This window comes from Oreochromis aureus, linkage group 13 (assembly GCF_013358895.1).
Source record: "Oreochromis aureus strain Israel breed Guangdong linkage group 13, ZZ_aureus, whole genome shotgun sequence".
Taxonomy (NCBI): domain Eukaryota; kingdom Metazoa; phylum Chordata; class Actinopteri; order Cichliformes; family Cichlidae; genus Oreochromis; species Oreochromis aureus.
In genome coordinates, this window is record NC_052954.1 from 11,062,764 (window position 1) to 11,077,913 (window position 15,150).

Sequence of the window (15,150 nt, forward strand, 5' to 3'; positions counted from 1 at the left end):
CCTGCTCACTGCTGAAGAATACTAACGCAAAGTGTCGCAGAAGATAACCGATAACACAACAGTAAAACAATAAAATTAAACAATCAAAAGTATTTAATTTCTTGTCATATCCGCTGCTTCGTCATTACTGTGAGCCGCTTTGTTTGTGATTGTTTATTGCTGTCTATGACGGGGTAGTCGACTCCGATCTATAGAGACGTAATCACAACACAACCCACAGCATAAGAACTTAAAAATTCTGGGAATTTCAAATCGCCAGGCAGCTGCAGAACTGCTCGTTTGCTCAGGCAGCTCATGACACATAGGGCTGCAAAGGATAAAAAGGATGTCTGTTGCTTATGAGACGAACGGCATCCATGCCACTGTATTTATAGATAGTTATGTCGCTATTGGGTGGCAAGCATTCCTTATACCTAATCAACTACAGGCCTATCCGGACATTTATTATGTGCAAAGCTTCATCACCATACAAAGAACATAAAGGAAACCTAGTAGAATCCGTCTAACAGATGAACTGGTTAGCTGAACTTTTGTTAGCCAGTTATAACGGTCGAAATACATTAGAAACACCGAGTGTTAATAAATTATTACAGGCTTGTTAATTCGTCTAAGCTATTAAGATACAATTGGAAATTTTAACATCGGTACTTTTGGCCCACTGCACCTTAACGTGGCAAAACAAATGTGCATTTAGCACAAAACATTATAGTAACTCCAAAACATTTGCTAGGTAGCTTTAGCATTAGCCACCTTGCTAGTTAGCTCCCCAACTGTGTTTTGGAAATGTGAGGCAACTCGTCCGTCCTGCCTAACGTTCCACTCAGCGAGGGCGTTGTTAAAGCAAACGTTAGCCAAAGATTTATTAAGCGATATGGAGGTTTGCAAACATTGTGATTTGTGGTATTTTCACGCTAACATGCCAATGTTAACGTTACCTCGGGACGCAGCTTGGAGATGATCGGTCTATCTCCCAGGTCGCAAAAAGGTTCATGGGTACAGGCATGCTGCCGGAGCCCGAGCCTAGGACCACAGCCCCGGCCAACGCTCCGGTCGGGAGGCTCGTCGGCGCTGGTCCACCACCGCCACCGCTGCTCGGGTTCAGGAAAGCGGCACGGACGCCCCCTCTCTCTACAGCCGCCGCCATCATCACCACCACTGCTTGGGGAGCAGCCCTAGCTAAGTGTCGGACGAACGCGGGAGCCGCTGAACTCCGTTGCTGCCTGCTCCTGCTCCTCCACACTGACTCCCAGCTGCTCCCCACTGACTGGAGATGCTGATAGTCGGGGCGGGGCCTGTCACCACTGATAGAGCACGTCGCTGCGTCCAGGGTGGGACATTCTTACTATTAAACTGAAATTTAGCATACACACGACAGACACATTAAAAAAAATATTCTAGTGAGGAAAAATACTAATCTATCTCTGGCCTTGTTTTAGGTGAAATTTAATTAGTGTTTCCATTTAGCTGGGTAACAGTGCTGGCCTACATTACAGGTTCAGCCTGCACTTTTTAGTCTTTTTATCCTATCATTTAATCCAGTTCTTTACTGTCCTTTATCTATTTTTTTTTTTGACATTTTCGAAAAACTGCAAATAATGAGTAAAATAAAGATCAAAATAAACATTCAGCTAGGTAACAGCCTTTTACCTGATTTAATATCTACGGAATCTTAACCAAGCACGTGACAGCCTAAATACCACCAAAACTGATTAGGCTTGTTTTTTATTTTTATTTTCATGTGAATGTGTTTAAATGAGTTATTAATATCAAAGCACTGCGCGTTAATGACACAAACTCAATCTTTTCAGTTTTCTTCAGTACTCAAACTTTAATTCAAAATCTGCCCACTTTCAGGTGCACATTTTTTCCTCCTCAAATAACTGTTGAAACGTTATTCAAGATTTATCATCAGTTATTACCGTGAGTCAGTTATTGCATAATAACACCTGGTACATGATACCCGATTCAGTTATTGTTCTCATAAGGCAGTTGTTGGGAAACGCACTGAGTGTAACTGTGACTAAAGACTCTAGAAACCTGACTTGACATAACATGCTCAGGAGGGTTGGGTAACGAGTGTGACAGCCTGTTTAAAGCTGCGGGAAAACACACACACACACACACACACACACACACACACACACACACACACACCCTAAATTGTCAAACCTTTCTCTATTTTGAAATATTCTGTGGTCTTTTGTAATATTAACACGTCATTCTGGATTTCCTGATCGATCATTCCGGGCATATTCACTTTGATTTAATTACTTTTCATAGAGCTTTAGTCTTTCACTACAACAATGAGCCACTGTCAGAGCTCGCACAGATAAACAAATGTAAATTTTTTAAATGAAAGACCTTCTTCTTTATTGCCCGCAAACCTTAATCACTGCTAGGCACCTTATCACACCTGACAGTAGAAACATCTCTTACTGATGGTAGCAAACATAAAACAGTGTCAAATATGTTATGGTTCACATGTCAAAATCCTGATCAATTACAATAAAACAGTGTAGAATTAATCTTCCACCCTAAGGCAGTGTGCTTATAGAAATCTGAATAAAAACAAAGAAAACTAGTAAGCTATTTAGTATGTAAGCAGATTCTCAGCAGCATAACAAAGTGTCTGGATATGTATGGAGCAGTCATTAAGAATCTCCAATAAATCCTAATTTCTGTTTCTTACAGTTTTTTCCAATTTTCCCTGCCACTGAATAATTTTAAGATTAACATATACAACATATATACAAAAGTTTTTCAAAAAAATGCATTACTGAATGAGTGCATCGCCACCTAGTGTTTGAAAAGAGCTCTACATCCAGCAAAAATCTGGACACTTTAAAAAGCTATGGTTGCAAGTTGAAATTCACCCAATAGATGGTGCACTTTCTGCATTTATGGGTCAATATTAAAATGGTAAATAAATATTAAAAGAAAGCTGTGCCTTTTTCTCCTCTTCTTCTTTTTGTCTCGCTCTCTCGATTGAACCTCCTCCTCCTATAAGTGCGAGTGGGTGGATGCATATATTCTGACACTGTGACACTGCTGATGTTTCCACAACACGACAGTCTGACACTTTATTACCAAGCCTCTCACCTTTATTGAGTTACAGCAACAAGAATTAGAATACTCAGCCATTAGACTGTCACATAAACACCTGCTCAGTGGCAGCTGTACGCCCTCAAAATTAAAGAAATTGTTCCGGTTTTAATATCAGGAGAACAAATATCTGGGAAAGGAGAGATCTTGCAGTGCACTGACAGCTGACAGGCTTTACCAAGGACAGGAAAGTGAACATAGCATTGCACCTCTCTGACGTCAGCACTATACTGTAGGCAGTGAACAACGTGTTGCCTCTTAGGCAACACTGATTTATTCCTTGAATAAAAATCACACATCTTTCATAATTCCAGAGTGATAAAAAGCAAAGACATGTTTCCAAGCACATCTTTATTTTTAGGTGTGTGAGCTATTGTTCTAGACTTGTGACATTGTTTGCGTACCACCTCCACACCATCAAAGTCAGGCATTTTTAATGAACAAGCCTTTCATTAGAAGCTAAAAACAGCACTCGCCTCAATCACTGCACAGGCTCCAGTCACACATGTTCCAGCTTAAATTTAGAACTTCAAGGGCATCGGTCTTTTTTTTTTCTTTTCTTCCTAGTGTTTGCAAAAACTTGTAAAGCTATTAAGACTAGTAGGAAACTTTGTATCTCTCTCCAAGAAATGGGAGCCAGCAGTTTGTGTTGTTGTTGTTGCTGTTTTTCCCTCTAATGAATAGGAGGGGTTAATAGGAAGTAAGCTAAATATCTGCAAAAATCTCATTGCAGTTTGGCTATACAATGCAAATGAATCAAATCTGATAATGTGGCTATTGTTCCAGAAAATGGAGAGAGAGAGAGAGAGAGAGAGAGAGGGAGAGAATATATTAACACTGTCAATCTGTTCACAAGTGGGTGCCTGTATGCAGCAAAATTTGGACCATATTGGTGCATTAATTAGAAGTGTTTAGGGCCCGCTGAGGGGCATAGAATAAATTCTTGCCAGCCATATGCTGACCCCCGAGGTGCGCAGTGGCGTGGTGCTGCGGATGAGTATGGATACTCATTTGCAGCACAACATACTGCGTGGGAGCAGCATGATACCTGCAGCAAAGAGTGTTTATTTGAGTTTGTGCCTCTGGAGGCAGAGTCAGCATCTGCCTTCCTACACACTTTATAGTTTGTGCTTATAAAGATGTTAAGTGGACACAATCAAAAGAGACAGATGAAAAGAGCTCCATCTTTTCTAATTTTAATTGCACCCAAGCACATTTCAGAGGTGTTTTGTTCCGTTTAAAAACAGAAAGGATCTTAAAAAAAAGGTTGTTTTTAACCGAGTTTGTTATCTGTGCTTTCACTGAAGTGCTCGGTGTAAAGCTCTGCAGAGGAAAAAAGGGTTAACTTTCTGCTCTATCAAAGCCAGCCCATTTACCATTAGTTTAAAGGGGGTCTCGTTCATCAGGGAAGCTGTGCACAGCGTTATGGTTCTCATTTCACACACATATTACAGCCGGCTCCGGTGTCGGCTCGCGGTGATTGGTCTTTGGTGAGCAGTCGGGCCCAATTTAAAGACCTTGTCTATTTGTAATCTGCTGAAAACATTATCGCATAGCCTGACACAGTGTATAGAGCAGATAAAGCCAAAGCATATCTCTTTCGTCTTCATGAGCTCTCTGTACACCTCTCGCTACTAATAACACTTCAAAACACTAACAGCTGCAGATAAGCTGCTGATCTAATTAAGGTTTTGCAATCCCAGCACATTAAGGATATTATTTTCCTGGATTACATCCTCCGTTCAAGCACAATTGACGTGCAATTTCCAGAATTTTTGATTGATCTCAGGTATTATCACGAATCCTGTGCGTGGTTCGAGTTTGTGTGCTGCAAGCATCTGTAAGGGGGATGAAACTGAAGCCCATCGAGTCTGAAAACAAATTAGAAAATATGACTGAAATCTGTCAACGGCACGAAAAAAACTTGAAAAAAATTCCCTAAAAAACTAAACTAAACCACCAGAGGATTTTAAACCTGAGTGGCAAAGCTCATTTAAATCAACATTTCCAAAAATCCGTCCTTATAGCGTTATAGCAGCATACTATAGCATACTATAGTGTGCTGCTTTAAAAACTAGCTGCCTGACTACATGTGATGTGAATACCTCTCTGTAATCTACAGGAGTTAGGAGTATCAGGTATTCACGGCACTTATTTGGACTAGTCTTATGACTGAGTGTAACCCAGTAGAGCAAGTATGTGACTGACTGATTATCCTTCAAAGGAGCCTCAAATGAATGTTTCATCTTTAACATTATTATCTACATTTCACCCGTCTAATTTCCCATATGTTCCCAAGATCTTTGTTGCTGTGCCTTGTCTTTCACTTATGATCTTTGCTTAGGGATTAGCGACAAGAAGGAGGAAAGCAGATTCTACATTTATTAAGAAAAGAAACATTTTTCCTTTTTTTACAGAGTCAGAGCCTCAAACCAGATTTGCATAAATCCAGAGTGATGTGGGAGTCAGACTGGAACATAACAATTGACAAACACCTCTTTTGTCTTCACTTTCTTCATATGTGCTTTAGGTGTTGTATAGATATCGATTCCTTTGTACACTGTACCTAGCTCTGTATAAAAGTGGCCCCCTTCTGGTGTGACCTCTCAGTTATATTGAGTATATCACAGGAATCGCTGTTTCTTTATATCCTGAATTGAGTTTACTGGGAAACTTGAAAAAGGTCAGTCGATCTGTGAACAAACACCAAGTAAACTTTTTAGAGGTCGCCTTATGCATAGCTAGGAAACGTATTGCAACAACATTAAGATCTGCCTGCCCTCTCCACATTATACTCCTCTGGAAAAAAATTACATACATTGTGCAAAAGCTGTATAGGTACATTAGCCAAGATTTAAAGGGTGCCATTTTTTTCTACATAGTGATTTAACTTTGGGCTAACCCCACTTTTTTCCTTTTTTTACTGTGTTGTTTTTGCCCCATTATTGTAAAATAGTTTCAAAATATATATATATAAAAAAGATGAAAAAGAGCAAATGTTGTGTGGGGAGACCCTGCTATGTGAGATCCATCAACACCAACCAAGCAGATCACACTGGCAAGTCTAACAAACACAACACTGATATCTTTACACTGTACAAAGGCAGCTTTAACTGTAAACTGAACTATAAGAGTTCCCTGTATGTAGATGGATATCCAGTAATGAAACCACTATTGTAGATGCCATTTTCCAGGGGTTACACATCCTCATCCTCGGAAAAGAGAACACGTCATCAAATTTACAAAACAGATCTTTGGAACGTCTCAAATACTCTCAAAAAATGTATTTTAATTTCAGTTGTGAATAAACTGCAACCCAGCGAAAAAAGGGATAGATTCAATACGTCATATCGCCACTTACCACTGAAAAGAAAATCCCATTTGGAGGTTATGAGTGAAATGAGATTCTTTAACACAAGCCCTTCATCATCTTACAAATAAACCAAGGCAAGAATGCATCTGTGAATAGAGGTTCCTAACAGCTCGGTACATTTATTGTGTATTTGCACATGAATAACAGAGACATTCCCATTCCATCTAGCCAAGATGCATTTGCGCTGGTTGTTTATGGAAACCCTCCTTACGCAGGGCGCATTAACATTTCGAGCAGAATAAAATCATTTTTTTTCTCCATTTTTTTCTTCAGAGTGATAACAGTGTACTTAAGAAACAGAGTTATAGTAGGAGATGATAAACGAAGAGAGCTGGCCAAGGAGAAAATGAAAACGTGATCTTGCTGGATCTTACTAATATGCAAATAAGGGGAGACATCATGTGCCGGCTTTAAATCTCATTTCAAAACTCGCAGTACATGAAGTCTCTCAGTGGTTACCAGTGTAGCTTCACTGAATACACAAGCAGACCCCCCCTCCTGATGCATATTGTGTTTCCACTGTGGACAATAGAGCCTAAAAAGACAAGAGAGCAGAGAGCTACAAAATCCATTTGCATCAATATCGGCTGCATAGACAAGCAGGCAAGACAGAAAGCCCTGTCGGAGTGCGTAAGACCTGCAGCATCTCATGTGAGGGCCTAGAAGGTCTGAAGCCAGGTAGCCTTACAAAAGGCAACTCTGGACAATGGCCAACACGTGGGGAAATGTTCTGCAGCCATTAAGATTACCATTTAAGTCGAAGCAGGAAATGCACCTGCCATCTTGCTCTCCTTCCTCCTTTCTTCTTAATATGCTCAGATGGGAACCTTTGTTGAAAGGAACCATTTTGCATTTATATTTCCCAGGGTAAAACAAGAGGCACAGAGGGAAACTCCCGGCTTGCCGACGTGTTTCTCGCAGAGAAAACATTTCCTAACGAGTCCTTTTAAGCTTCGCTTGATTATTTTTCTGCATTTGAATCGTAGCTGGAATTGCTAGCGCGTGTTTTCCATGTTTTTAACCCAGATATCTAAAATGGCAGCCCCGGGGTACATTTGATTGCTCTTCCTCGGTCCTTTGAACTTGCACTGCAATCACACAACCCCCCAAAAATAAAAAATCATCTATTTTTTACTGTTAAATAAAAAAAGGTATCTGCCTATCACAGCACTTCCTGAAGCCACCTGATGAGAAGACGCAAACCATGAAAAAAACAAGTCCTGAAATGCCTTATGCAAACTGAGATGCTAACAGAGGCTATCGCTGCAACCGCTCCCTCTGTCCGAAATGTGGTTAACACAGCCAGTGTTGTTTATGTGTGTGTGTGTTTTTGTGTCTTTGCACATTGTTTATCATGCCCATCCAAAGATAGACTTCAATTCAAAAAATGAGCTGTCAAAACTCATCTAAGATCAATTTCTGTGCAGTATGACTATTTTCTGTGATGGCAGACAGAGTTTCTTTGTGATGCTGGGATGGCAACTTACTCAGAATAAATGTATTTTTCTTGCACATTCCCCCCGAGAACAGCGGCATTTCAATTGTAGTTGTTTAAAGTATGCATTACAAACTACACACTTCAATGGCCTGTCTGATACGTCTAAAAAAGAGCAACTGCATGGAAACCTTATTTCAAAAGTACAGCTAAAGATTTAAGACATAAAATCCTTAAAAATACAACTGCAGCTTATTTTGAGAAAGAAAAATAAGGAAGGGGATTTTCTAACTACTCAAGACAACAACTGGGCAGCTTTGAGCCCCTTCTTATTTACTGTTGGACAGGATGACAGATGAGGTCAGGCAGGAGTTTGCAGATGACACTCTGATCTAAAATGAGAGCAAATGAGAGTAGAAGAGAGGCTGGAGAGGTGGAGGTATGCTCTGGAGAGAAAAGGCATAAATGTCAGTAGATAAGACAAGATACGTGTGTGAATGAGAGGGACCAAGGTGAAAAGGTGAACATGGAGAGGAGTGGAGGTAGTGAAAGTGGATAAGCTTAAATGCACCCAAAGAAGGGGGCAGTAAAAAAGAGAGGTGAAGAAGAGCATGCAGGCAAGGTGGTGTGGGTTGAGACAAGCATCAGGGGTGATTAGCGGCAAGAGTGAAAGGGAAGATTTACAAGACAGCGATGAGTCCTGCTAAGATGCATGGTTTGGACACGCTGTTATTGACAAAGAGACAGGAAACTAAGCTGGAGGCGGCAGAGGTGAAGATGGGGAGCGATCAGGATGGACGAGATTAGAAACAAGTACATCAGAGGGACAGCTCAGGTTGAGCAGTTTGGAGACAAACCTAGAGACGCAAGGTTCAGATGGCTTAGATATGCGGAGAGGAGGGGTAGTGGATATTCTGAAGATAGAGCCAGGGAGGGGGCAAAGAGGAAGACCACAGTGGAGATTTATGGATGTAGTGAATGAGGACATGCAGAGGGTTGGTGCGAGGTAAAAGGAAGCTAGAAACAGGATGAGGTGGATACAGATGATCCACTGTGGCAGAAGAAGAAGAAGAAGAAGCTAAGGACCAGCAGACGTTTACTTTGCTTTGTACAAATCACAAATCATCAGAGAGGCTTGGGTTCGGTCCTCAGTTACGTGTGCCTTGTTTATGTCTTTGTAGGTCAGAGAACTCACGCTTGTTACTTTAAGATTTTAGCAATAGAGAGGACGATAACTAACACTGCTGTGTTATTAAACGAATAGTTGATCATGTGTCCATTCTTACTGAACTGTGGAGAAAGGATGGATGGGCACAAGAAAAAAATTAGCTGTGATAAAGCCTGATGAGATGTTGCTGTTTTTTCAATACCACCCACACTGTGCTGTAAATATGATCTCTTTATCCAAGCTGCCAGTAATGAAATAAAAGTGCCACTGTTTCCGAGAGAATATGTTGGTCCTTATTACCAGATAAAGCTGTTATTGCACTGCTTGTCCTTGCTTCACGTTGTCCTTCAGAAGGCACTGAGCTGTGACAGGAAGCATGCAGTACCTTCAAAATGTCAGCAGGCCATGCTTTGACCTCACTGTTGCCCTAACCTGTCACTGACGTCTCTCACCGCTCTGCCTGTGGACAGGTTAAGGCAACATGGAAAAACTAGGATATCTGAATTTCACAGACAGAGCAGAACAGAAACGGGGAAGGGATCACTTTGCAAACACTGCCCCGAGGGCTACAACGGAAAAACAGTACTTGCTTTATCTTGTCGGCGAGCCTTAAATGTCAGGAGCATTTTCCCTGACCCCTGTCAAAACTAAACGCCGTCAAAGTGAAGCTGTGCTTCGGTGTGTGACCTGTAAGCCTCGACATTAGATCCAGGGAAAATGAAAGCACATGTTTAACTAAGAGTTATGTTTTAGGGTGTGTGCCATAGAAACTGGAAATAAACTGTAGAAATATCTCGTAGCTGTCAAAGTAGACAGTAAAATGGACCACACAGCCAAAGCACTGCTTTTACTTGACATTGCACAATATATGTTATTGCTGTTGGTTCAATTCACACAAAGTTTTATTGAGTGTTTTTTGTTCTGGAACTATTTCTTGGCTGCGCACAAAGACTTCCTGGAGGGGTCGACTCCCCTGGCAACCCTCACAGTAATGACAGGTCCTTGGTATTTTGAAGCATCGACTGTCAGGCGGCAACCCCGGTGAAATACAATACAGACATAATGCTAAGAGAGTATAGGTGGTCAATACATATATGGTGCCCAAAGCTAAGTTTGAGTAGAATTTTAAAGCAACCCTGCACTTTATACACATGCCTTCATGCATCACATTAAGTGGAATTTTTTTCTATTTTTCTACAACATGAATAAGATTTTAAGACAGCATATGTTGCTATTGTGTTGTAGCAATTGATAAGAAAAATTCTGGTTTTCTTTGTATATGATGTTTAATCTGGAAGTCACATGCACTGACACATATTGTGACAGGAAGTTGAACAGTGCAAAAACCTGAAAAGGAAACAGACCAAACAAATCAAAGAACCCTATCTGTCAGAAACCACAACTTAGGTAGCTTCTCAGTGGGATGTTTGACCTAGATATGAGAACAGAATATCTGAAGCAGCAGGGTATGTCAAGCACGAGTCCCAGGCATTTATTATTTAATCATATTCTGTTAATCCTGCACATAACTGAATTGAAAAAAGTCCTCAGCAGTACAGTTTTGAGTGGGTTGTGTATTTGTTCATAGAGACACCCACGAAATTCATCACATGGTACAATGGAGCTGCAAGGTTGCTGCCTTTCCAGCTGGAGGCTAGATTCTTCTCCCATCAAGGGTAACCGTTCTCGTCTTGATTTATTTTGTGCTGACTTGGTTAGCTCTGACAAATAAAAAGCTCACAATATGGAACAAAACTTTTGCAAAGTTCACCTTCAAGAATGTTTTTCTTTTTACTGTGTGCACCTACACTGCTGCTTAAAATGACTTCAACTTCAGGTTTTTGCTGAAGGCAGTGTATAAATAAGGCAAGCAACTACAGAGTTGGGAGCTGTGAAAGAAAGATAGCTATTTCAGATTCTCGCAAAACGTTGAATGGACTCATCAGAATGTATTTTTTTAAGGCAGGGTTACCTTTTTTAAACCAAAACATACAGAGGAAAGGGTGTCAAAGTAGGAGGTGAGGTTTTGGGTTCCAGATTTGCTTCAAGATGCGTCAGCTCCGGTTTGGAGTAGTGTCTCGGTTCGCCTGTGGTTTGAAATGACCGAAAATGACCTGAACGCTCACATTAAACGAGCCTTATTAATTTTCAGAAGTTCTGGGTTGGAGAGGATTAGGAGTTTGTTTATGTGTGGCTGTGCAGATGATTACTAGGATGGCTTTTACTGGCGATGCTGAGGGATTAGAAAAGAATAAACTCAAATGTAAAATGGTCTGTTATCTCATGCCAGGGAGGAGTGTGGGGACCAGATGTTATCTTTATGTGGGTAATGGGTTATCACATCTTGGGTCACAGCTTACAGATTTATTGTCCTTCTCTCTCCCTCTTAGATATTACGGAAGTTTTCATTATCTCTTCCACACACTGTCACCTCAGTGACTCAGCTTCTTCCTCAGCCCAATGCATAGTCACAAAGCAGCTTAGTTCCCGTCACCTCATTTACCCTCTCACACCAATCTTCATAACTCCTTATCACCATAAACATATCACTGAATTCCAGCAATGACTTTCCGGTTATTAACTTTCATACTGCAGTTCTAAAGCTGATGGGAAGATGGGGAATTTATCTGGCCATACTTTGAGGATAAGAAATGGTTAATGGTTGTTTGGCTTTATCTCCTAAGTGGGAGATTCTGAATGGTTTGACAGATGCACCTATCAAATAATATAATGGGTAGTGAGTCAAATGTCAGATAAAGCAACAAAGCTGCAAAAACAAACTAAAGGCTTTATTGAGTTTGGTACATTTAGCTGGTATTCACCCAAAATGCCATTTAACCACACTGTCACATAAGAAAGCAAATATCTGACAAATGCGTGCAACCATTAACACCTTAAATCCCCCAATTATTTAATCAGTACGGCCTTCATCAGAGCTGACGACTTAGATAATTCTCAGAGCTGGTGTCGTCTTATTTTCCGTCCTTGCTCTAGCCACCAGGGGAACAACAAGGGAATAAACTGGGATTAGACTTCTGTATATCCTGGGAGCCGTCGCATAATGCACAAATGTAAATGGGGTCATGTCAAATAAGTAGAGAGCCTGATATTTCTAGTTGGGTAATCATCCCAAAGCGGAAGTCCAAAAATATGGAGCTTTCTGAAAAAGGCAGTCCTATATATAGCAGATATTAATTCTTTGATATCTCCAAGATTTCTGCTGACATGTATTCTATGATTTCAACAGAACTAACTGTCTGCAGTCATGCTAGCAGCCCTGTGAGGCTCTACTAAGGCACATAAAAGATAGACCCAACCACTGTGAGTGGAGCCATTACTTTGTGGCCTTTCATTTAGAAGGACTTTGGCATTTTGATCTGCACTAGAGCCTGGATGATATGGGATTTTTGATGATATTGGTGTTTTTAAAGCACACCATTCCCATATATAAGCACATTTCCCAAACATTTGTTATGCATAGTTGTTTCTTTACTTCCTTTTCCTCTGCTCGATTCTACTCAGATCAGCTAGCTGTTGTGTGGTGCCAGCAAGGAAGCTGCAGAGTTCCCTCTGTTGGAGAAACAATGCAAATCGACATTCATGGCTGTTTCTCGCCTGTTTTTGTTGACTGTTTTCATTTTCATTCATCGGTCAATATAAATGAAGATACCAAAGATAGCTAAATAGCTAATATCTATACAGATAATATCAGTTGGCCAATAAATCATTTGGGCTAGTTTGCACCAGTGGTTTATTTAAATCAATCAAATTAATCAAATCAGACACGACAATATTTGGAGAAAGAGCGTAGCGCTAGCATGCTAGTTTGTTTAGCAAGTTGTATTAATAATTAAAATTATTAAATAAACTAGAAAGTGCATTTTCTGAAGAAACTGCAGTGTGAATGCTTGAATGTGAATGTATGCACTGAAATGAATTAATTGCTGAATTTAAGTAAAAAATTTTGAATGAAATGAAAAATACAGAAGTTTTCGCCTGAAAAAAAAAAGTGCTGAACTGCTAAAAGCTGACATCCACACAGAAGAAGTTGGAAAATAGCTGAAAAAGTTTTAAATGTAAATTAGAAAAACCTAAGAAATGAGAAAAGAAAATTTAGAGTCAGAAAACATCTGAATGAATATTAAAAGTTCATATTCTTTAAATCACTGAATGACTAAAATGTGATCCCTCCACTTGGATCTACACAGTTTAAAAAGTTTAAATATCTGAGCTTTGAAAGACATGGTGTTGGAAAGAGAAGAACAATGGCTACGTTTTGAGGGTAAAATGATGGCTGTAGAGCAAACACTGTGGACACAGCAGCAGTTGAAAGAGAAGTGTTTAAGATGAATCTTGGCAGAGTGAGAGACAGAGCTCCTTAAGTAGGCAGGTGTGAGCCTGGTTGCTATAGTGACTGCACCCAATGGCTCCATACACACGCACACAGACATGCACCTCACTTTTGCTGCTTAAAATGAACAGAAAAGTCAGCCCGAAACAAATCGCTCCCAAATGAAAAGTACAAGTCGTATGGACAAAATTCTTTCACAGTGAGCGGCAGCAATGTCTAGTCTACTGAATTCTCAATTTTCATGCCTGTAGAGTTCATTATATGGATGTGGTGACAGTGTAAAGACAGCCTGTACTTCTGATTTTCAGACAAACTTTCTGAGCCATTTTAACATTGGAGTCTATGGAAGAGTTGGAGGGAGGAGGCTGTGCATTGGTGACATTTATGAAAGAACCATAACACCTATTACAATAGTAAACACATTGGACGAAAGAGGACAGCGATGGCTACGTTTTGAGGGTAAAATGATGGCTGTAGAGTGAACATTGTGGACACAGCAGCAGTTTTAAGAAAAGATTTTAAGATTAATTCCCCCCCCTCCTCTCACTCTAGCAGTTGAGCTGTCTCACTCTAGCCCCAACATTCCGTCCCATACACACCCATTATAAACTCTGAAACGGCTGAAAAACATCATGAAACTTAAACTGGAACTGAAGAAAAAGTATAATAGATATTGAAAAGATAAATACAAGTTGAATAGTTGAATGTCTTGTCTTCGTTTTAAAGTTTGAATGGTGAGAATTTGAAGAGTCTCTCCATTGAAATACATGGGAAATTTTTGTTGAAAAAAGTTGAATAATTTTAAAAATATAAATGTTAAAAATGAGAAAAATAGAAGCAGTCATGTCCAAAAGAAAAGGAATCTAACGGTATTTGAATGGTTTTTCTAAGTTGAATGGTTTTGAAGGAGATAGATGCACAAAAACGTACGGAATATGATATAATAATAATAATAATAAAGATTTGAATAACAATACTGTGAATGCTTTTCAAGCATTCACACTAATTAAAGCTGAAAGTTCTTAATCACATAGTGGATATTCTAATGGCCGCCAGTACTACCCCTCATCCTTCTAGTAGACACACTTAAGGTGTGAATTTTCTTGAAATATCACAGTCACAAGATTTAAAGAAAACTTGACCTTTGATCTCCTTTAGAAGTCGATACCACTAAGATTCTAAATAATCCAAGATTGTTAATAGATATGCTTATAGTACCAATTTGAAAATCCTAGGTGATATCTTCTTGAGTTATCTTATTCAAGAAAATTTTTAGAAAACTTGACCTTTTCACTGATATTTAAACTTTTCTGAGATTTTTAGTAGATACATCTAAGGCCTTCTACGTTGCCTTCTTCTTGCGTTATTGTGTTCACAAACTTGGGTGCCCATGCCGCCTGCTGGTGGGGTTTTATTTTTTCTACTAGGCTGTGAACATATTTATTTCTACTGTAAAGTTTCAGGATGGACGTCTGTGGTGATTTACCTGCTTTAAAAGCTATCCTCCAATGGCCCTTGAAGGAAATGCTGCTGTTTGGCACTTTTGTGCTGCCTTCAATTCAGCCCCACAGGCTGCCTTTTGCTCAGACATGACAACGCTTTGATAATGATCTGGTGTACTAAGAATCTCTTTTGACTATGAAAAGTCAGAGCATCACCAAACATCTGTGTGTGATTCGTCCTCCGAGGACCATGAACCACACAAAGTGAAATGCCAGTGC

At 40.0% G+C, this 15,150-nt stretch overlaps 1 protein-coding gene across 2 annotated transcripts in view; it reads right to left on the reverse strand.

The window, feature by feature from the left end:
- zmp:0000000755 (phosphofurin acidic cluster sorting protein 2) overlaps positions 1-1,270 on the reverse strand; it is a 46,399-nt gene extending 45,129 nt beyond the window's left edge. Inside the window, exon 1 of one of the 2 annotated variants that reach the window (XM_031737552.2) lies at positions 936-1,270. In XM_031737552.2, the coding sequence (XP_031593412.1) occupies positions 936-1,147 (212 nt within the window). In that variant the 5' untranslated portion in view covers positions 1,148-1,270. The remainder of the gene's footprint in view (positions 1-935) is intronic. The other variant, XM_031737554.2, reaches the window with a different exon arrangement.
- Positions 1,271-15,150: the final 13,880 nt, after the last annotated feature.